This window comes from Crinia signifera, chromosome 9 (assembly GCF_055691185.1).
Source record: "Crinia signifera chromosome 9, ASM5569118v1, whole genome shotgun sequence".
NCBI lineage: Eukaryota > Metazoa > Chordata > Amphibia > Anura > Myobatrachidae > Crinia > Crinia signifera.
This window is the reverse complement of record NC_139225.1, coordinates 89868003-89892848: the sequence shown is the minus strand read 5'-3', so window position 1 is coordinate 89892848 and position 24846 is coordinate 89868003. Positions and strand designations below refer to the sequence as shown.

The window sequence follows — 24846 nt, the reverse complement described above, 5'->3', positions numbered from 1 at the left end:
AAGACATATCGGCTGTCACAATATATCCAATATGCCCAAGCATTTACAGCAACGTCATTAACAGCCTTGCTATAAAACGGACAATGTATTGGCTAGCGTGTACCAGCTTTACTCATTTGTAATCTCCTGTTTTTACATTTTTAAAACGTGGACTGCTGCTCACAGTGGTCATAGATCTGACAGGCTTGTGCACTTGCACTAAACTACTTTATGAAATTGCTCTTCAGGAGATTCTGGAGGGGAACACCGACACAACACTGTTGTGGAACCACCATGATGGGCTAGCGGTATCTCTTCAGTGGTAATAGTACAACACTAGCCCTGGGCTGGTGAAGCAGCAAGGCAGCTTAATGGGCAATGTATGACTGCAGATGTGCACCAGTTAGGTTATTTGGAAAATGTGGACCGTTGATAGACCATGAGGACCAGTTTGGCCACCCCTGCACTAAGACAACCCGGAGGTTTGGCCACATTCTTAAGCTTCCTTCAGGATGCAACATAACAATAACATAACATATGTTGACATTTTGACAATGTCAACATTTCTGACTACATGATGTTGGCATTTTAACCATGTCAATGTCATCAATATTGACCTTGTGAACATTGTGAACCAACATTGTGAATGCCAACATGCTGAATGATGACACAATGTGGCCGGCGAGGATGGCTTGTTTTCAAGGAGGATCGCCGAAAACAAGCCATCCCCACCGTTTAACCCGCTCACTCTATTCAACATTCCAGGGGAATCCTCGCTGTCAGAGAACTGCGAGGATTCCCCCAAATGAGGTTACCGGCGAGCCTCGCCGTTTTGGCAGCCACACACGCCGTTTCCACCTCGCTGTAAACTTGCTGTAAAAACCCAGCGAGGTGGTTACAGTGGGTGCAGGTGGGTCAGTTGAATACTGACCCGTGCTGCTCGCCATCACAGCTCGCTAAAGAGCATTGAATATACCCCAAAGACTGCATGACATAAAATGGGGCTGCCTATTTAACTAGTTCCATTTGGTCCCTTATTGTAACTCTACTCTTCTGTATTCAGCTCCCTGTTTATCCAACTGATAGTTTGCAAGGAAAGTCCTGTTTGAGCTAGAGTGCTATAGAAATAAAAATATTACCACTGTCTCTTTCACCTGACAGGAGTCTGAAACATTTAAATGGCATACTACCCAACACAGCATTGGGTGTGCATAAACACAGTATAATATCCATGTGTATTTCTCTGTTGGAGTTCTCTTTCGCCTCAAAACCCCATACTGCTGGAGTCTCCATCCCAGCCAACCAAGATGTGCCACTGCGCTCCAGTCCCCATTGTGAAAGGACTTTTTTTTTTACCAGGCAGTGATTTATTGCCTCTCCTTGGGGATGCAGGCTGTGTGTGGGCAGCTGACTGTCCAGTGGGTGGGACACCCACTCAGGGAGAGAGAGGGCAGGCTGCTACTGCAGCTGTCTTTTCCCCAGATCACCACAAGGCACTGAGCAGCATGTGCTGAGCTGGGAAGAGAGGCTGTGCTGTAGTGGCAGCCTGTCCTCTCTACTCCCTCTGCCCGACACTGCAGCAGGGGAGGGGGTGTGGGACCCGGGACCAGAGCCAGATTAAGGTCTAAATGGGCCTGGAGCTGAAAATAATCAAGGGCCTATTATGCTCAATAATAGGGGTTGTGGCCAGCACCTAATAATGTGGGGGTGTTACCAGTGTTCTAGTTGGTTGGTCAGCTCATGGGTGTGTCTCTATTGTGTAAATACTTTCAACTATTTATATATGCCTGGAAAAGGCAGGGGGCTGTCATAGGAAAAATGCAGGGAGATATATTGGCGGGTGCCCTCCATAGGTGCACCCGCAGGACGCCAATGTCCTAAGATACTTGTGGGGTGAGGCGGCATAACAGTCATAAAAAAAATACTGAAAGCCAAAAGTTGGCAGACAACATTTCAGCACCATTTATGTGGTCACCTAAGTTTACCACACCATATACAGTACCCCTTATACAAATCATGCAACACAATAGTAACCCCCTTATACTGTACTTGCCTCTTACACATTATGCCACATGGAATGAGCCAAAATTCACACAGATTAAGTCAAAATTCACACTATACCAGGCATGTCCAAACAGCTGTTGTGAAACTACACATCCCAGCATGCCTTGACATAGTTTTAGCATTGGCATTGCATGATGGGACTTGAAGTTTCGCAACGACTGGAGGGCCATAGTTTGTACATGCCTGCACTATACCAAACAGATTGAGCAGTAATGCACAATATGCTTCATAAATAGGGGCATTGCGCGCAAATGGAGCACATTCAAAATTTACACCATAATGGCCATTACATGTTAAGCCTCACACCATAATCTCCATTATGTATTATGCCAAATACCATAATGCCTATTAAAAAGTATGCTACATAAGTGCTGCTTAGCTACATGTTCATTGTCAGGGGTTCCATGTTCATTGCCAGGGGTTCCATGCTCATTGCCATGTGGGATTACATGCTCATTGCCAAGGGGGAATACATGCTCGCTGTAACTGGGGGACATACGCCGCCGGGCAGAAATGACAGCCATTGACAGCCGGGCAGAGAGCAGGGGGCTGCCTGGCTGTATTCAGAGCACTGCATGTCCCGGCTATTTGAAATAATATCCCTTTCATACCAGAAAATGCAGGGTCTTACCCGGTAATATGGTCCCATACCCTCCAACATGACCCATTGCATTCGGTACACAATGCTCTGCTCCTGGACTTCCCTGGTATTGTATGATTGCCATCACCTGTGTGGAGCTAGGTAAATGATAAGAATGGTGTTTCAACACAGGTTATGACAATCATACATTACCAGGGACGTCCAGGAACAGAACATTGTGTACCGAATGCAATGGGTCATGTTGGAGGGTATGTGGTCCCAGGATCATGCAGGGACATTCCCGGACTGGCCCCTTTTACACCAGCCTAGTCCCTGCATTTTCTGGTGTGAGGGGGAGAGAAAACCAGCCCCGCCTCCCTTTAAACAACCAGCTATATCTTCGGAACCAACTGATCCATTTACATGTAGGCTTCGAATAATTTTGGTCCAGTGAAACTGGGCTGTTTGGTTCCAGAGAAATCTGTCCTCAAACAACATGAACAGCCATGAAAATACATTTCAGAAATGAAAAAAAATTGTTTTACCTGCAATATCTCTAGAACCAATGAACCCATATGGACCAGGTATCAGATTGAAGGCCCAGCGATTTGGGTTAGACTGAGATTCAACCTCATGCTTCTGTGATGCTGGAGGGGAAAATGGCAGCCGTTGGAACCGGGTGGAGGTCAGAATTAGGGGGTCCCATGTTATCCAGTGGGGAAAACGTTCCAGGTTTGCCTAGCGGTATCTCTGGTTCCCGGGGGGCTAGCAACGCGGAGCTGGGTTCGTTAGAAAGCCCTGGCCTTCAGCTACAAAATGGGCCTATTTGGGGAGTGGGCCTGGAGCTGTAGCTCCATCAGGCCCATTGTTAATCCGGCCCTGCCCGGGACCCTCCATCAGACCTGGCTCAGGTAAAAAGTACCCGCCCCCCCTAGATGCCACTGCAAGTAATGCCACTGTGTCATCACCATGAGTTAAACTAAATACTCCACTGCCACCACTCTGCCTCAATATACAGAACACCACCTGTAATAAACTCTGTGCATTTTTGGCTGGATCATATTGATTATACTTTGATATTGTTAAGAAAGCAAAGGATACAGAGTATATGACCTGAGCAGCTGCTGAGCAGTTCTCCATGCAAGATACCTCCCAACAGGACCCATTCCAGAGGGACAAATCTCTGTTCCTGGACTTCCTTGCCAGTGGCATTTGCAGAGGTGGGAGTGTCAGAAAAAGTGCTGTTGCACCCAGGCAGATTTGAGGAGGGTCTGTGATATCAGCAATGACCACTTCCAGCCTGTCTCAGTTGCAGATTAATGGTAGTCAGACCTACTCACATTTGCACACACTGCAAAAACCACTGATTGGTTTAGGCATTGCGTATGGATTTGCAGGTGGATTGCGATTAGTGATCCGCTCGCAAATTTACACAGGACGGGTTTTCTGTCTGTCTGGGTGGCGCCTATCTTCTTTTGGTCATCTGCAACTTTGCACAGTAGCGATATCTCGAAATCAGGTCCTATGCCTCAATTATGAAATACCAGATGCTGATTATTTATATAAGTGCAGTGATAAATAGATATAATATTATATATCTATATTAGTATATATATCGATCGATTGATAGATATAAAAAAAAGATAGACAAAGGGGGCGCCTCATACTGTTATACCAATGATGTATTTATTTTTTACATTTAAAATGGTTTGATGATGCAAACTCTCTACCTGACCAGCTGGCCTCCGAGTTTTGTGGTGTGCTGCGGCTTTCATGGAGTACACCAGTGTGGTGTGTGGTCCTGGTAGCCCTAATAAGGCTGATGTTGCTGCCTCATCCCTTCTGGTCCATCTGTATGACCTTGGTTTCGTGTCCCCTGTACCTCTGCAGCACAGCTCCCCCGCAGGCAGCTAAGCTCCCTCCCCCTCCTGCTGCTCTTTAAAACTCTCTTGCAGCCCCAAACCCTCCTTTAGCCTAAATTCCCCCAGCACCTGATGTGTCAAGATTTTAAAAAGGTTACCGACCTTCAGGTGCCAGAAAATCGTTGCTTGCCTACCCTCCCGGAATTGCCGGGAGGCTTCCGAAAATCGGGTCCCCCTCCTGGCCCCCCGGGAAGGTGCGCAATCCTCCCGCATTGCCCAGGCAGCCCCCCGCAGCCCCCTTCATTGCTGCACAAAATGCCGGTTTTCGTGGGTCTGCTGCCAGGGGCGGGGCTAAAATGACGCGAATCGCGTCATTTTAGCCCCTCCCCCAATTTGCGGACCCGTGAATTGCATTGTTTGATGATCATGGGGGCGGGGCTTGATTACATATGTCCCGCCCCATCCCCCTGACATGCTAATATTGGGTCTCCTCTTCGGGCTTCTCCCGGAGAAGAGTACACAAAAGTATGTTTAGAACCTGAGTGGTTTGCAATACGCACCAGCAGAATGTACAATAGAGTTTGGGCCGCACAGTGATCAGCAGTAACAGCAGTATAGGAGACATACTGCTGTGTTAATATCAGTATATTGGTTGGTACAGTGACACTTAACACAGTGAGTTGTGTGCAGTGACATCATCCCAGCAGGGGTGACTGACACTGAGGAGAAGGAGACAGTGCAGGAGTATATTTCTATCCTTTAGTCCAGGGCTGTCACCGGTCACATAAAACACACTTTACACTTTTGTCAAAGTCTTTTTTTAACCAAAATTATATAATAAAATAAACAGTGAAATACATCAACAAAACCAAAAATGTAAACAGCACGGATTGAAATCATGTTATTACAATTTTATTAATAAAACACACTACAGCAAAATATTGGCCAATATCATACATTAAATATAAAATTCATTCGAAAAAAAAAAATGTCATACACTTAATTAGATTCTGGTATGTTATATAACACTATCCTTGAAGGGTCCAAATGCCCTCACCCTACTCTGCTGGAACCGCTGTCAGAGTATAAGGTGTTATGGGGCATACACACATAGCAAACCCTGGGGATTTTCTAAGCAATCTGACCAGGCGAATAATATCCAGCATACTGGATAAATCTAGTTAATTGCCAGTCAGGGCCAGTGTTCTCACTGGAGAACACTGTCTCCGACAGATTGCTCAGCACATAGGGCCTTATTCTAGTTAATTCTTTCTGACAAAATCCTTCTTAAGGTGCGTACACACGTACAGATTTTCTGTCTGATCTATCTGGTGGGAACAAAAACCTGGAAATGTATAGGAGCATATGGTAATCAAAAATTTCCACCCAAATGCAGGAAAACAGAAAAAATATATATGCTTTGATAAATTTGTTATTTCAGAACAATTAAACAATTTGTCTGACTAATCATTGTCTGTTTTCAAGTGTTTGGGAACAATTTTATGATTGTCAGTGGCTCCCACTCATTTCCAGGTTTTTGTTCCCACCAGATAGATCAGACAGAAAATCTGTACGTGTGTACAGGCTTTTAGATGGACAAAACCATGTGCACTGCAGGGGGGCAGATGTAAAATGTGCAGAGAAAAATAGATTTGGGTGGGGTTTTACTTCAAAGTGAGATCTATATTGCAGTGTAAAAATAAAGCAGCCAGTATTTACCCTGCACAGAAACAAAATAACTCACCGGAATCTAATTATCTCTGCACATTTTACAACTGCCCCCCTGCAGTGCACATGGTTTTGTCCATCTAAGAAGGATTTTGTCAGAAAGAATTAACTAGAATAAGGCCCATAGCACTGTCACATCGCTGTCCATGTGTGAAGTATCTATTTTATAATATTCTAATGACTAATTTATAACAAATACTAATATGCAAATAATGACTGCTAATGAACATCTACTAACAAGTGCCCCCCCAAAAAAAGCATTACAAGTATAACCTACTAACTAGAGAAAAGTTTATCTCATTGCTGATCTGATGTATACAGAGACTTTATACTCTGACAGCGGTTCCAGCAGAGTAGGGTGACAGCATTTGGACCCTTCAAGGATAGTCTTAAGCCGTGTACACATGGGGGGATTTTGTGTAATATCGCGGGCAATATGGTCGCTGAGCGACCATATTGCCCGCGATGGGAGTGTGCACCAGCGATATATCGCCGGGTGCGCGCTCCCGTTTTACCCCTGTAGTGATCGCTGGTCGCAGGAACATGCTCCTGCGACCAGCTGATTTCCACTGCCGGGCTCCCCCCGCAGTTTCTTTTTCATCAGCGACCATCTCTGGTCGCTGATGAACAGGAGACACAGAGCAATATATTGCTCAGCAATATTTTGCTAGCAATATATTGCTGAGCAATATATCTCTCCTGTGTGTACGGGGCTTTATATAGCAGACTAGAATCTTAAGTGTATGAAATTTTTTTATGAATTAATTTTATATTTAATATATGATATCGGCCAATATTTAGTTGTACTGTGTTTTATTAATACAATTGCAAAAAAAAAAATTCAATCCAAGAAACGCTGTTTCAATTTTTTTTTTTTTTTTTTTGGTCTAATATCTAAGGTATACCAGGAGAAACAGCTGCATTTTGGATTGTAGCCGGATCAGCGCTCAATCACAGTGTAAACACATCAACATATTAGAAACATTACAGTTCACATTTTCTCAGGAACACTTTTAGCAAATATGACGTAAGTCCCTTTGTTAACATATCAGCAGTATTATCTACACTTGCTACAAAGGGAACACACACACCACTTTCACACATACAGTACATCTAAAACCAGGGTTTTTGTACGTGAACACACATGGACCCGGGTTTTCTGTATGTGCAAAAGAAAATTACCCGTGTTAAAGTCTGGGGTTTCCAACCCTGGAATTTGCCATCTTGCTTTACCTAGCAAATTCCCAGGTTGCAAGGTGTGAAAGGGTTGCAACCAGGATTTGGACACGGGTTCGTCCAGTTCGCTAATGTCAGAAAGGGGGCAGAGCAGTAGTGTATCATCAGGGGTGGGGGAGGAGGCGGCACTTGGAGCTCCCTATAGTGTGAACGAGACCCGAGTTGCTCGATCCAGGTTACCCGTTCACACTGCACAGCAACCTGGGTCCGACCCAGGATTATCCCTTCTTTTAGCCCAGCAGGTAGCGGCATTTGCCGGGTGGATATTGGCTGAGAGAATTATCTCAGCTAATCAGCGACCTCCCAACTGATTGGCTGAGAGAATTCTCTCGGCCATTCAGCGGCCGGACAATCTCTTTAAAATATGTTTTTTTTAAATTCAGCAGATACTTCGTGCCCCAAAACCCAGCAAATGCAGCTACAAGCGCCCCACCTCCCAGATCCAGCCGCTGCCAGCTCCCCACCCCTGCACATAGCTGTGTACCTGCGTCACTTATAATAGTCCATGCTCTGAGCCTGATTCAGTAAGGGTCACAAAGCAAAAGTTTTCCCAATGGGCAAAACCATACCACAGGGAAATGTAACGCGCAGGTAGAGTTACATTTAGGTGAGATATTTTGTTTCTGTGCAGGATAAATACTGTCTGCTTTATTTTTACACTGCAACTTAGATTTCAGTTTCAACACACCCCATCCAAATCTAAATCTCTCTGTATGTTACATTTGCCCGGGATGCAGTTAAAATCCCGGCGGTCGGGATCCCGGCCGCCGAAATCCCGACACTTTCTCCCTCCTGGGGTGTCCACGACACCCCTGGAGGGAGAATAAATTTGTGTGCCGAGCGTAGCGAGGCACCGGGCCCGGTGCGTGGCGAGCCCGCAAGGGGGGGCGATCCACGTCCCCCCCCTTGACGGGATTTCGGCGGTCGGGATTCCGGCGTCGGGATTTTGAACGCCGGGATCTCAACCGCCGGGATTTCATACTGCTTCCATTTGCCCTACCTGCATTGAACCATGGTTTTGCCCATTAGAAAAAGATTCTGCTTAGCAATCCTTACTGAATTAGGCCCTTTAACCACAATTGTGTGGTTGACATGCTCACTGACACCATTCTGCCATTCACAATTGTAAAATCAAATAGATGCAAAACATATATATATTGGAAGAAGAAAAAGAAAAGAAAGAAGAGAGGAAAGGAAGAAAGAGAAGAGGAAGAAAGACAGGAGTCATCTGTATTCCAAAAATGCCTTGTATGTAATACAGGATATCAATTAAATTGTATGGGAGGATCATATAAAAATGTTTTAGGTGGGTATTCAATAACCCACAGCCATCTCCTGACGGGGTAGATGGCTGCGGGGCCCTATTCAATACTGTTTATCCCGACAGCATTGAACAGGGGATCTCGGCAGAATGAGCACGACTTCACAAGCTGTCTTATCCTCTAGAGCAGTGTTTTTCAACCAGTGTGAAGTGGCACATTAAGTGTGCCTTGAGCTGTTCTCAAGTGTGCCACCACATCTAGAGATGCCCAAACCCATTTACAGCCACCACCAGTTCAAATGTTATTTACTGGTCTCTTCTTTTCATGTAAAGGGCCAATGTATTTTATTTTTGCTACCTGCGGGTATCATTGTGATTGTTTTTAATGTGGGGGTCAATAGGTTTTTTTTTTTTTTCCTGTGGTGGCCAATGTGTTTTGCCCTGTGGGGATCTTAGGGTGTGCCTTGGCAATTTTAAAGTCCTATTTAGTGTGCCGTAAGGTAAAAGGTTGAAAATCACTGCTCTAGAAGGTGCTAAATATATCAGAAGTAGATTCTGATTGGTTTCCCATAGCACAGTGATTCCCAAACTTTTTTGAATAACGGTACCCTAGAACATCAAAATGTTTTCAAGGCGCCCCTAGGTCAAATGAAATTCAGAAAAGAAATATTAAATGTAGTAAATTGTGTTTATATGTCACAATTATGTGGTAATGGACAGGATTTGCTTCTATTTGTCAACATATACTATGATTTGCAACTAACAGTACGTGTTTTACCTGGTACATTGACCATAAATAATATGAATTGATCCTAGTCCACCAACCCAAGGCACCCCTGCAGGTGTCATGAGGCACCCCAGGGTGCCTAGGTACACAGTTTGGGAACCACTGCCATAGCAACATCCCATGTGCAATACAACTCCCATCTTTCCCCCACTGTGTCATTTTAAAACAGCTATAAATGTGTTTTTTAATGAAATGTCTAAGTGTCAATAAAATCTTTAATTCCATATTTCTTTATAAAGAGGTCGACAAATTATATTTTTGGATTCTCTGTCATTAAAGATCTCAAGATTTTTGACTTCTTATTAGTTTTCACCAGTCTCTTGAATTTTGAACATGTGCTTTTTTCCTGAATGTCAGGAAGTATTTGTATAAGTTATCAATTTCACCTCTATTAGGCAACACACGTCTCTGTAGCTGACTTCTGGTTGCTGACTTTGCAAAGGGACAACGGGTTTGCTTACCCATTATACAGCTTTCACACACCGGTTTCTCTGTAATACTCGCATCTATTCTCATATATCTCTTCATTCCACCAAGAAGACATTATCATATCCCAGGTGGCCTAGCTGTCTGTGCCACAGATCTATGAGATGGTGAATTACTGGCCAGCAGCGCACCACACTCCTCTGTATCTAAGACGTATAGTTGTTGGCACCAGGTTATTGTTGACATCACAGTCTCTTATTTATTCTGCACAACACGCTAGCCCTCTGCAAACTTGGCCTTGAACAACCCTTCATCTCTAGGATACTAAACACAATGAGGTTAGTCCCCATATCTGGTTGAATAACAGATCTTGACTATGGTTTCACATTTTATTCCTATGTGTACTGTGATTGTTCTGTCTTTTGTGGCTGTAAGGATCTTGGGCCTCATTCAGATCATATGGCTGTGAATTAGCAGGCTGGGTGATTAATAGACTGCACAGGTGTATGGCCATCCTGCAAAGAAAGCCTGCTACTTTATTTAATTGTTGGACGTTCGCAATGCGATTGACATGAAGCCGGGATTTGGCGATGGTCAGCATTCCGGGAACTGCAATAGTTCAACCCTCACAATCTCTGTATACAGGTTAGCCGGGATTCTAAAGCTACAACCAAGGAATCAAATTCAGACTTTTTATTCTGCAGCATCGCTGCCACCACTTCCTCACCATCTATTTAGATGTTATACAAAAATCAATTGCTGAGATATGAACAGCAAATTTCTATGTATGCATTCATGTCCCTGCATGCACTCAATTTGGTACAATACAGTATGTACTACCTGTAGAGCTAACAAAATGTGGGACTTCACTTCGCTGTATACATCACAGTTCGGGTACTGGGGTGCCTTTTGGTGTAGAACCTGGGTAATTTGTACTAGGCACCAGCAGAAAGGGAAATGGTGTTTAAGCCACATAGTGATCCATAACCAAGCTTACAGATTTATTATGTCACAACAGTAAATACACATCAGTATTGGAGACATACAGCAATGGTCATAGCACCTGCATATTAGGCGGCACAGTGGCACTAGTCACAAAGTGCTGCAGAGCTGTGCAGCACCTTGGCACTCAAAATAGAGCATTGTGTGTGTGGGTAAGTGAATGTGCAGTGACATCATCCTCCAGGTGTCACTGACAAAGAGGAAGAGACAGCACAGATGCACACTCCTCTCCAAGAACAAAAATATGTTTTGCCTTTCTACAATAACAGCAGACATAGTTTTTCTGTACTGCCGCTGCACCGCCTCACACATTGGGGTGGGAGGTGCCAGATTGTGCTTCCCCTCACGGGAAACAGGTGAGGATCTATGCTAAATATAGAGACACAGCATTAGTGAAGAGACAAATTTATTGCAAAACAGGAGAAGGCAGACTCCTTTTGTGGGGCACTCTTGTTTAATTTAATCATTAAAATATAACTTTTATTGATTTATTATTGAATACAAAATGGTTCATAAATGGGATTTATGATGTGCACCAAGTAGACCTTACTAACGTGTTTTGCATAAAATGTACTTTATAAATGAGGTGCGATTGAGTCGATGAATATTAATTCTAAAACATAGAATTATGGAAACAATCTTCATAGTTGATTATTTTTATTTTATGTTCACATACAATGTGGTAAATTGTCCTTCTGCAGTTATGATACAAAATATGGCAGGCATACTGATCATTACTGTAGTCTTACTTCTATTTGCATTTACTATTCTGAGCTTACCTGGAATTTCCAGCTACACCTTCCCCGTGCATCTCTGCCAATCGCCGTCTGTATACACTGATTCACTGAACCTTCCTTCATACTGTAGCACGGGGAATGCTGTTGTGAAGTAGAAAGTATCTAAGAACTTAACCAATTCCACTTCCGCTTAATATAGAAACCAGAAGGACAAAAGCCAAAGTGAATGAACGGTGCTGGTATCAAGTCATTTTTCTATCCTTGTATATCCCAACAACATGCAACATCAGCAATTACACAGGACACCATCAGCAGGTCACCAACAGCTTTGCTGACCCCGATACTGGAGGTTATTCTAATTCAGGGGAGCGATGTTTAGCGATTGTGCATAAGCATTTATGCGCATGTGCAGCCGCTTGGTGCGAATGGGCAGCGAACAAGCAGTGCGGGCGGGGAGCGTGGGGGGGTGGCGAGGGGTTGCGCCAATGGAAATGCCCATCATTTCATGTGCCTTCCCATGAAAACACTGGGTGTTCCCATGCTAATGTGCCGATGCCGAGGGAGGGCATCTGATGTCAGCTGCCCGCCCGCTTCCCGTACAGGGCACTAGCAGAAGTATGACACCAGAGAGGTGTCTTACATCTGCCACCACTGATTTCCTCCCCGCTAGCAAGCTGTGTATGTATGTTTATACTAAACATCCATTCACTTGCGTGCAGGGGAACTTGGGCGAAGGGGGGCGGCAGCATTTAAGCCATGTGTAAACCTGCTAATTTCACAGCTTTACGTGTGGAACAGAATAAGGTTCACTGTGAGAGGACATGGACCAACTCAGGGAAGTATGGCCAGGCTCCCTCTCTGCAAAAAAAAAAAAAAACTATGTGCCTGATTCAGAACTGCTTGCTGGCTGTGAGTTTTCGGAGCCCAACAAGCAGGTAAAGGCCGCCCCACCCGAGTGAAATCCCACCTATGTGCACAGCTGCAAATGTGTTTTCCTAAGTCTAGACGTAATCAAATGGTTTTCCTAAGTCTAGACGTACTCATTGCTGCGTAAATCGTATGTTACCACTGCAAATGGCCACAGGGTGTCAATCAGCCTGTGAGCAGCGAAGGCTACCCTTCACTGGTTGTCTTTGTACAGATGGCGCGTGCATGCGTACAATGTACTGTGTGCATGAGTGGCCATACGATAATCGCTCGTGCTGCATTCGCATAAGAGCAAACAGGTCTGAATCGGGCCCTATGTGAGGGGTGCCGCAAAGGTGGGCAGGGGCGCAGATCAGAGGGGTGTTCAGTTTGTGTGATCTCTCTCCCTCCGCCAACGCACATCAAAGAGCGAGAGAGGAGACTGGCTTCTGCTGTTACTTCACTCTCCATAGCCCACTCAGCACAGCTTGGAAGAGGGGCTGCTGTACTTCATGTCTGGAGTAAAGCAAACTTCTCCACAGCACTGACCATCAGGCTCATCCCAAGCTCTGACATTAATTTCTGAATTTCCTTTATTAGGAAATAAACTACAGTATCACAGACAGAATAAAAAGTATTTTTTTCAAATAAAATAACAAACGTAATTTAAAACCTACCAATAACATTGGAACATAATTAGAGGATTATTTATAATGAAATATTATACCCCATTCACACCAGCCTAAATTCCCGGGTTGAATCCGGGAACAACCCGGTACTAGCGCTGGTGTGAAAGGTTCCCGGGACAAAATCCCGGGCAAATTTCAACCCGGCTAGGTACCAGTGTTGTTCCCGGGTTCAACCCGGGGACCTGGCTGGTGTGAAAGGTACAGGGTTTACTTACCCGGGTTGCCGTGTCCTCCGTGTCCTGTCCGTAGGGAATTCATGCAGGCGGCGGGCGCAAATGACGAGACAGCCGGTGGATGATGATGACGCAGCTCTCCGGCGGCAGTGAGGACGCCGGAGAGCTGCGTCATCTTCATCCGCAGCCTGTCCTGTCATTTGCGCCGCCGCCTGTGTGGATCCCTGGCCTGCCCGGAGGACCAGCAACCGGGGTGAGTATTCTCCCCACCTCCGCCGCCATCCCGCCGACTGCCCACCTCATGCCCGCCTCCTCCCCACCTCCTGCCGGCCTCCTTTCCGCCCCCTTCTCACACCAGAAAATGCAGGGTCATTTCTGGTGTGAATGGGTCCAAACCCGGGAATGTCCCTGCTTGTCCCGGGAACTGAATTCCCGGGTTTGTCCCTGCATTTCTGATGTGAATGGGGTATTAGTGGGATATTACCTGAATACGGATGTTTTCAGGGGGCACCTGCAAATATTAAGGATCCCTCCCTCTAGACTAAGCATTCCCTAATAGCAAAACTGTTGCAAGGCATGATGAGCCTTTACAACAGCTGGATAGCCATAGTTTGGACATGCCTGCTCTAGACTGTAAGCTCCTTGGAGCAGGGCCCGCTTCTCTCGCACATCAATTACAGCTCTCTTACCAAGCTTCCATCTATACCCCATAGTTGCCTCCCCTCCTGCATTCTGCAGGAAACTTCCTAGCAGCAATCTCCCTCACTTCCTCATTAGTCCAGCAATCTCCCTCATGTCACCTAGCCCACATTACACTGTAAATATTTTGGGGGGGAAAAGGAATGAGAGATAGATACATTTACATCATGCTTGCCTACCCTCCCGCATTCAGTGGGAGGCTCCCGACTTTTGCCTGAGCCTCCCGCTGCCCCGCAAACCCCCTCAACCCTCCCGGTTTTTGTGACCCCTCCATGGCCATCCAGACTGCGCATGCGCGCATGTATGCAAATGGCAGGGGTCGGCGTGAGGTCACAGCCGGGTAGCGGAGGCCGTGCTGCTGTGTGTGCACGCACAGGAAGTCTCTGCTGCATCAGGACACTGACAGAGGAGCTGGAGAGAGCCGGCAGCCGGGGCCCCGCCCACCACACACACAGAGCAGGCTCTGGCTCCATGCATCTGCAGATCAGGCCTGCCCTGCTCTATTCTCCCTGCTCCTCTCCCTGCTCAGCTGCCTCCCTCACCATGCTGCCGGGTCCCTGCACCTCCTAAGAAGACAGAGCAATACAGAAAGGTATAGACTGGGGGAGGGAGGGTTCTGCTTAATGTAAGGGGGGCTGTGTGTAATATAGTGGTGTGTACAGGCTGTAATATGGGGGGGGGGGGGGGGAGCTGTATGTACGGTGTAATATGGGGAGGGCTGTGTTCAAATGGTATATAGTGGTGTTTGTACTGAGAGTAATATGGGGGGCTATGTGTATTGTAATATGGGGGGTGCTGTGTGCTATTTTATATGGTTTTGTGTGTGTGCTAAGAGTAATATGGGGGACTGAGTGTATTGTAATGGGGGTGCTGTGTAGTGTAATATAGTGGTGTGTAATCTGGGGGGCTGTGTCTAATATAATGGTGTATGTCAGCATTGCCTAAAATTTGTGAATGAGCCACCTGCTGCCCGCACTTTAGTTTTAGTGTATTGCTCCCCTAAAATACGGACTTGTGGATGCAGAAGTCCAGAATGCCTGGGGAGGGGGGAGTGGTGCCTGCATGGGCAATGTCATGCGCTGGGGTCATGACTGCCACTGCTAGGTTCTGAGTAGCTGTTGCCACAGCATATGGGAGTGGAATGATTTGTGTGTGCAGGCTGTCGGCAAATTTACCAGCGGCAGGAGGCCAGGTGCTGTGTTAAGCTGAGCTGCTGCTCCATGTTGCTGATCTGTTTTCTCCTGCAGTGGACCCCTGCAGCCAGCGAGCCAGCGAGACGTGGGTGGGTGCCAATGTCAGCTGCTCGCCACCCACATCGCCAGTGAATTACCATGGGAACGCCCATGAAACACAGGGCGTTCCCATGGCCGCGTCCACGGCCCGCTACCCCATGTCCCCCATCTGCTGTGGAAGATTCGATCCGCTCAAATCTCCCTGAAAATGATTTTCAAAAGTAGGCAAGTATGATTTACATTGAAGCATCAGCACCATTTCCCAGCACTGTAGCAAGTATAGTAGCTCTTACTAACTGCTTTGGGGCTCATCTACATTTATATATAAGTCATTTTGAAAGATTCCTCTCAGATGTAGCAGTACACACCCACGCTTCTAGGTGCCATGTTCACAATCTCTTTTCTCAATCTCTCCATATATGGAACTGGACACGCCCTGTGGGTGGAGCATGACACGCCCCCTCAATGGGGCGCTGTATAAAATTCTACTACCAACTATAATCTCCCTGAAACTAGTTTTGGTACTTGTGGAGTATCACGGCTCCCACGACCTTGATCGTATGCTAAAAAATCGCATTGCATCGCATACGATCAAATCGCATGCGATGCGATGCGATTGCACCCGATTTTGCACTGAAATGCATCAAAATGCATTGAAATGTGTAGTAAACTTGTGAAATGCCCCCAAATGCCATTTTTCATAGTGTACCACCCCCACTATCAACGTCAACCCGAAGCGTGGCGGTACGCATCCTACGACCTTTTCATACCCCCACTATCCACGTCGGCGCGGAGTTGAGAATAGAAAGTGTGGCGAGCGCAGCGAGGCGAGCGGACGCGGATACCTTCACAGCTATACGCGTCCCCTCGCGGGCTTCACAGGTATCCGCGTCCGCTCGCCACGCTTCGGGGGGGGGGGTACACAGTGAAAAATGACAGTTGGGGCCAATTAACATGTTTCATACTATTTTTAATGCATTTGGATGCATTTAAGATTAAAAACGTATGCCATCGCATTGCATCGGATGCCATCGTATGGCATCCGATGCGATCGCATACGATTTTTGACCAGAAATGCTCAAAAATCAGTAAAAATCGCATCAAATCGTATACCATGGTATGCCATTGTATGCCACTACATATGGCATACGATGGGAGCCGTGATACTCCACAAGTACCCTAGTTTTCAAAAGTAGGCAAGTCTGCTATACCCGCATCTCTTCTCACTTGTGTTCATTCATTTCTACCACTGACCACTTACCCCTGGTAACACGCAGACTGCGCCCTTGCTTTCCTACATCTCATCTGTATTGTCTACTACAGGGCTTCCCAAACTTTTTTCACTCACGGCACCCCAAAGCATCAGAATTTTTTTCGCGGCACCCCTAGGCTAAAGGTTTCTCATTGATAAAGTCAGAAACAAATATTAAATTAAATAAATTGTGTTTATATCTCATCTTTAGGATCAGTTATGTGGTAATGGACGAAATGTACTTCTATTTGTCCATAATTTGACTATTATATTAGATATAAATAACTTGAATTGGCCCTGGACCATCAACCCAGGGCACCCCTGCAAGTTCCCCAAGGCACCCCAGGGTGCCGCGGCACACAGTTTGGGAACCACTGGTCTACTAAGAATAGTGCTGCTACTTGTTACATGTGCTGTGTTTTTGTTCTTCAGTTACTGTTATGTTTAGTCCTGTGTACCCTGTATTCGGTACTATTTTTCTGAAAAAATAGGTTCAGGAAGTCTGGGAGGTATTTACAAATACTTATATCGATAGAAGAAAAAAAAATTGTGGCGTCTTATGAATAAAAATGAAAAATAATAATAATCCCCAATATGTACTATGGGGGATTGTTGGAGACATCAATATCTGCTGTGATTCTGCCATCTTTGTTCATTAATACAGTTAGCATAGTTTTCTATAGGGGCTGCTATGCTGCCATATTTTCCGAGCTGGGCCCCATCTCCAGATGCATTATCCTGATTGACTATAACTGGGAAATTCTTCCACCAAGGTACTAAACCAGGGTTATTGCGTTATGCTCTCACACAGCTTCCAGCGCTTTACCAGGAGCCTCTCTACTGACAAGAAACAATTAGTAAATATTCATTTTCATGTTGCCAGTGAGTTATATTTACCACATCTGCAATAGAAATGTGTATTGTGATAAATTGCATCTTAAAGCTTCAAAAAGTGATAAAGTGCAGTGATAAACTGCCAGCCAATCAGCTCCTATCTGTCATTTATGAAACCCAACCTGTAGCATGACAATTAGGAGCTGATTGGCTGGCTATTTATCACTCTCCACTTTATCACTTTTTGAAGCTTAATACATCTGACCCTAAGGGCCTATCTAAAATATGCAGTGAAAAGAGATTATTTTTATCTCTGCCAATGACAGCAGCAGAAAACCTGCAATTGCTGCAATTCATCACTAAAACTTTGCCAAGGCAGCAGAGAGATATTCAGCTGCCTCATGGATACTCACTTATACTGTAGCACTGTTTTGCTTTATATCAAATATAAAGAGATAAAGTGGAGAGAAATAAAGCACCAACCAATTAGCCCCCAACTGTCATTTTCAGTCTGTAAAATGAGAATTAGTAGCTAACTGGTTAGTTTTTTATTTCTTTGTATGCTATGATAAATCCCAATTTAAGGGCCTACACACAGTGTTCTGAGCGATTGCTAGATCGCTCAGAATGATCAGCAAGATCACTCAGCACACAGCGATGTGTCAGTGCTGTGTGTCGAGTGATCTGTCAGGGCCAGTGTTCTCTAGTGAGAACACTGGCCCCGACCACAGCAATTAACTAGATTTATCCAGCATGCTGGATATTAGTCACCCGGCGATAGCATCGCGAGGAGCTGCGCATCGCTATAGCTATGCCCCTACACACTTAATTGGGATAATTTTCTAGTGAGATCGCTCACAAAAATGCCCATAAATTACTACATGTGCAGGCCCCAGGTAGCTGGTTCATGCTTGACAAACTTGGGTTTTCCGTTACACAGTGGATGGATAAGAAAACAATATTGTTTACAAAAAATTTTTTTTTTTTTCAAAATGACTAAATCAAAACCATTAAACACTGTTGTTTCCAAGTGATAACAATCACTTTTAATTACACTTCGTAATGCTTTGAACATTCCTTACCACTCTATAATAAATATGTCCTTAACCCTTTGAATGCCAAGTGAATTTGTCGAAATTGGTGTGAAAATTGCCAAACAAACAATTTTATTCATCATAATGATCTGTAATGTTTACCTTATATAGAAAATACAATCTTTTTTTACACATTTGTAATTTGAATTTATATAACAAATGTGAGTGACACATTTTTTTAACTGATATTTTGCACGTCTCTCACAGAGATGTTGGCATTCAAAGGATTAAGATTCCTTTGTCTGGCTGCTTATAGAATACAGGTTGAGTATCCCCTATCCGTGCATCCCCTATCCGAATTATTCCAAAAACCGTGGTTTTTGGAATCATTCGAATTTTTTTTTTTTTTTTTTAACCCCCCCTAACCCTCTTTTCATACTTACCAAGTCCCAGGGCGTCCACAGCAGGCCTCCGGCATCTTCTCCAGGGTCTCCAGCGGTCCCAGGAATGCATTGCGCGAGTGTGCGCGCGCGCCGGTGACGTCACCGGTGCGCGCGCACACTCGCGCAATGCATTCCTGGGACCGCTGGAGACCAGGAGAAGATGCCAGAGGCCTGCTGTGGACGCCCGGGGACTGCGCGGACACCGAGGGACCACCGGACACCTTCAGGGGACAGGTAAGTATGGCTACACAAATTTATTCCAAAAACCGGAAAATTCCCCTATCCGGAATGCTCGTGGTCCCGAGCATTTCGGATAGGGGATACTCAACCTGTACCACCTTTAATTTTTTTTTTTTTTTAATGCACTGTACTCTCCCTTCTATGTTGCGGCGGCTAACAGGGCGCCACGCTATATTTGAATACACTGTGTAAATAACAAAAACCTCTGCATCACTGGGCGCATACAAACTTAAATTAGAGCAAACTGAAGTCCAAAGTCCTCTCGCCCCACCCAACCCCTATACATGACCCATGTAGGATGTAATGCAGTACCAGCAGCTCAACATTCACTTTAAAATAGACTTCTCAGTATCATGTGATTGAACCAGCTGAGAATTGGAAATCACTTATACGAGTTGTCTATTTTCTATGTAAAAACACACATTAAAATCACAACAGTCTTTGTTTTCTATTGTGTTGCATTTATAGTTCAAAAAATCTTGTCATCTTTTATTAATGCAGAATAGGTATTAAACGCCAATTTAATAAAAATAAATAACTATGCTTCATTACATTTTTAGAACGGTCTGGTCTATTATTTCTGAATGATTTTCAGTCAAGTCCTATGAAAAATAATAGCATGTAGCTGAGAAATAGCATAGAAAAAAATATGCTATAAAAAGTATCCTATAAATGAATAAAGGTTTTAGGAAAAAATAACTGACCGATTGTGCATGGTGTCTTCCCATACTGTAGTCCACAGGTTCACAAACTCGGTCCTCAGGACCCCACACAGTGCATGTTTAGCAGGTTTCCTCCCAGAATCGCAAGTGAAGTAATTAGCTCCACCTGTGGCTCATTTAAAATGTGTCAATGAGTAATGAGTGCACCTGTCGGGTGACCTGGATAATGTGAACTATGCGGGGTCCTGAGGACCAAGTTTGAGAACCACTGCTGTAGTCAATCAAAACATTGTTAACCGTTATGCGTCTGAGCTGGTCAGTTTTTCTTTATTTTTAGGGGAAAGCTAATTTTGCTAAATATACCTATTAATCCAAATATACATTATACAGATAAAACATAAACCGATAGAATTCCCTGCTTCAGTGTAATATATAAATGGTGTCAAGATTAATCTTCAATATCATCAGGCCATTATATAAATTTGGCAAATTACTGTGGCTATATCATCAATGTAACTTCCTTATGGCATGGAACTTTTCTTTTCATCGGTGTTGTTATGTTATATTAGTGGCACAATTTCGGACCAGCATATTTAGAAAATAAATAAATAAAAAATGGAAGTCACGCAACAAAAAACTGAAAACTTTTGTCGACTTTTTGCCTTTCGACCTAGCCATTGTCGACCTAATGCTTGTCGACCTTCCAACCCTGTTGACCTTAGCCCTAGAAACATAGAATTTGATGGCAGATAAGAACCACTTGGCCCATCTAGTCTGCCCCTTGTTTAATCATGTTACCTCATACCATATTTGATCCTTATTTTTTGGTAAGGATATCAATATGCCTATCCCAAGCATGTTTAATTTGCTATATTGTATTTACCTCTACCACCACTGATGGGAGGTTATGCCACTTATCTACTACTCTTTCTGTGAAGTAAATCCTCCTCAAATTTCCCCGGAATCTTCCTCCCTCTAGTTTCAGTGCATGTCCTCGTGTTCTGTTGCTCCTCTTCCTGTGAAGAATGTCTCCCGTCTGTACCTTGTAGGCATGGCAACCTATTTCATGTGGACCTAAGCCATGTCGACCTTGAGTGGTCAAAACAATGCATGTCCAAACTATGGCCCTCCAGCTGTTGTGAAACTACACATCCCAGCATGACTTGCCATAGTTTTAGCATTCCCTAATAGCAAAACTGTGGTAAGGCATGATGGGGCTTGTAGTTTCACCACAGCTGGAGGGCCATAATTTGGACATGCCTGCTTTATATAATCACATACATAAAAGATTACCGATATCATGAATAGTAACAACACAAAATAAATTCCCCCAATTTTATATTCAGATTATATACTGCTGTATGTATTTGTAACTAAAGAGAACAATTAGCTGGGGAGTTTTTGTATACTCACAACAACCGGCTGCTGTGACTGAGCTTCTATAAGACTCCATTGGATATTCAGGTTGTTTGTTGTGGAGTCAGGAAAGTTGTAAGCGCAATAGAGAGTGGCACTTTGACCAGCGGTCACATTAATGACTGGGTTTTGCACTGTCACCTGAGCAGCACAGTGGAAGGACCCTAAAAATAGAGATAGCACATGTTAGTTGGGCAGCAGGGGCTCACAGCACTGAGGTCATGGGTTTGATTACCACCATGGCCCTAACTGTGTGGAGTTTGTATATTCTCCCGGTGCTTCCGTGGGTTTCGTCCAGGTGCTCTGGTTTCCTCCCACAATCCCAAAATATACTGGTAGGTTAATGGGCTTTCAACAAATCTAACCCAAGAGTGAATGTGTGCGTGCACATGTGGTAGGGAACATACAGTACATTGTAATCTCCACTGGGGCAGGGAATGACGTGTAAAGCGCTGCGGAATATGTGTGCGCTATATAAGTAACAAGTTAATAAATAGTTTTCTCGAAGTCCGTGCATTTTCCATTCAGCTCTCTCACATCCACTACGGATGTCTGAGAAATATTAAAAGTCACATGAAACTGCAAAATTGTATCTATGTGACCACAGTGAGCTGGGAAACCATGGCAGAAACTAGGAATTTCCTCACCAGGGACAAGGCCGTAATTTCTCGCCTTCCACTTTCTCCCTCCAAAAAAATTCAATTCCGTCAAACAGAAGTGCTTCAGAGGCGGAACTACCTTTGGTGCAGCAGGTGCATTGCATCGGGCCCATTTCTGACACCCACTGCTGGGTGGCATATTGTGAACTTGGGTTGGAAGGGAATAGGAGGGCCCAAAAATGTAGTTTTGCACCTGGGCCAACCACTCGTAAGTTCCGACACTGAAGTGCTTATTATTCATTATACACAATATACAACACAGTAGTAATACCCTTTATAGCACTTTATGCTACACAGTAGTTCCCCTACTCTAGATGTCAGACCCCAAGTGACTCATACCTGTATACACCTACCTGCTATATACAGTATATAGTGAGACTATACAGCTGGTAGGTGTATACAGTATATAGTCAGTGCATACAGTAGGTAAATGTATATAGGGGTACATGTATGGAGGTTCGATATGGGGGGAGAAGTGGCATAAGCGCTGTTATCTACACTAATACTGCGCCCCATGTATGAAGTAGGAGAAGTGTGGAAAGTGACAAGGGCGTTAGCATCCCTGTCATTATTAAATCTGCTTTCTGTAAGATAGCACGTTGATATGCAGGGCACTGTATGAACGATCAGTAGCAATGACCCTTATAACACGTGTAGTTATAGATTTCAACAGTTGCAGGTGTCGTTGCCCTATTGGCAGCCACTGTAGTGGCTGCTGAAGCTCCTAGCTGCGCATGGGAGATCTTGCGATAGTTGTGAGATCACGTGCATGCACACTGGAGCCAGTGGGAGAAGACGTTGCGCATCAGCACTAGTGTGATCGCTGACATGCATCGCCCAAATTAAATAACCTTGTTGTGTACATCCCACCACACATCGCATCAATACTTATCAGATATGTACTAACATATATAATTATTATTGTAGAGGACAGCTTTCCCAATAAGAGCTGCCCTTTACGATGTGTTCAGGTCCCTGGACTTCTTGGTTTATGACCATCTGTGCATGCTGTGCGGGATCCATTTGCGGTTTATACAATGTGGAGCGTAACACCAGCAAAAGTTTGCATTCCCGTATAGAAGCCTATGGGCTTTTCTCTGCATTGCGTTGTGCGAGGGATCCCTCCCAGCATCCCCTGCGTCATCACTGTATGCATATGATGCAGAGGGACTAGCAGGTTACAAACGCGGTCATTCAGGCCAGGGACTGGCAGTCACCGCAAAGAGCAGCAATTATCAAGAGAGCTGCCCTTTGCGTTACTAATCACATACTTAACAACATTTTTGATTGAGACAAGACCCCTGCAATGCAATGTGCCTAAATAGGGGGCACGGTTTTGTCCACTGCAGGCCCGAGTCCTGATACTTTGGTGGAGTACCCGCCTGACTCCCACCCATTTTGTCTCACACACTAGGACTAGGACTAGGAGTGAGACAAGCACTCTGGCAGAAAAAGGGCTGCCCCCAGACTGTAATCTGCAATGAATGGACACCGTGTACATGTATGCAGTGTCCACTCACAACTGCCACTGGCGCTTTTGCTCAAATCCCTGAACCTCCTGTCTGCCCACATGACACCGTGGCCAGCGGGCCAGTCCATCAATAGCAGGACTGTCCCACTATATAATGGGGGCAGTTGGGACAGATATGTAAGTACATATGAAATTAGTATTATTGTTGCAAATGGGTGGTGGCATGTACTGCAAGAGGTGGTCACATCACATGTCACCTAGACTAGTGAGGGACAATGCAGGAACCCCACACTCACAAATAGCATAGATCTTCCTGTCCCGGCTACAGTCCCAAGTAGCACAGCACTGCCCACTTTGACTGCCTGTGATCCATTCCCCACTGTGATCAGGCAGAGGGCAGCGGGCAGGGAGCCCCCACAGCAGCAGTGTGACCCGGCACGTGACATCAAGGGAAATCACTTGTCAGCATCGGCGAGCGGTCCCATATACAGTACATACAGGGGGCATTAGCAGGCGGCATTACAGTGTCACCATATGGGGAACACACACAGTATAAAACCTATGAGAATGATGAATTAATGAGCACATGATGTAACACCCCATGTAGTCACTGTCAGTGATATACAGGTCCTGCTGCTGCTGGGAGAGTGCTCTGCTTCCTGCGAGAGACTAGTGTCACACATACTGGGGACCAGTTCCATTGTACTCCGATCCGGTGCAGCTATAGTCAGCAGTATAGTTATACACCAGACGAGTCTAGCCTGAGACACCAGCAGCGATCACTGGGCGCCGCCGCCCTGTCCCTGCTTACCTGTGAGGCTCCACACCAACACCACCAAGCTCCCGAGATACAGGGACCCCATCGTGCCCACCCAGAGTCCGGACTGTGAGGATCCAGGTGCTGCCGTGCTGTGCTCTCAGCCGTTTGTGGTATCAATCAAGTGTTTCCCCTTATCGCTGAGCATCAACAAGTCAACAAGGGCTATTCACAGTCCTGCGTTATCAGAACACTCCCAATGCGCCTCTGTGGGGGTTTTGTTTTCAGCTGAGCTACTGGATACATATAGCAGGGTGTGTGCTGCTGATACACTTGTATTGTGTGACATTGCCATGTGTGGCATTACACAGTCACTGAACCATGTACAGCATGTTTCCCACAACTTTGTATGTACTGTCATATGTATTACTAATGTGTGCTAATAAGCAGCCATCATTGTTATTAGCTATTAGGGAGCGGCTGATGTCATTGTTATGTACCATTGTGGTCATGTATTACAAACAGTGGCGGATTCAGGGGGGGGGCACCTGGGCACGTGCCCCCCCTGTCATTTCATTTGTAGCTGAGGACCAGGGCTTTCCAACGAGCCCAGCCCCGTGTCTCTAGCCCTCCGGGAACCAGAGATATCGCCTGGCAAAGCTGTAACGTTTTTTCCCCATAGGATAATATGGGGCCCGTCAATTCCGACCCCCACCC

General features: G+C 45.1%; 1 protein-coding gene across 3 annotated transcripts in view; it reads right to left on the bottom strand.

Moving 5' to 3' along the window:
- VSIG1 (V-set and immunoglobulin domain containing 1) overlaps positions 1 to 24411 on the bottom strand; it is a 51372-nt gene extending 26961 nt beyond the window's left edge. For 2 of the 3 annotated variants that reach the window (XM_083159353.1, XM_083159354.1), the window contains exons 1-3: positions 24184 to 24411; positions 21240 to 21406; positions 11705 to 11803 (exon numbers count right to left, since the gene is read on the bottom strand). In XM_083159353.1, coding sequence (XP_083015479.1) covers positions 11705 to 11803; positions 21240 to 21406; positions 24184 to 24235 — 318 coding nt within the window. In that variant the 5' untranslated portion in view covers positions 24236 to 24411. The remainder of the gene's footprint in view (positions 1 to 11704; positions 11804 to 21239; positions 21407 to 24183) is intronic. The other variant, XM_083159355.1, reaches the window with a different exon arrangement.
- Between the last annotated feature and the right edge of the window lie 435 nt (positions 24412 to 24846).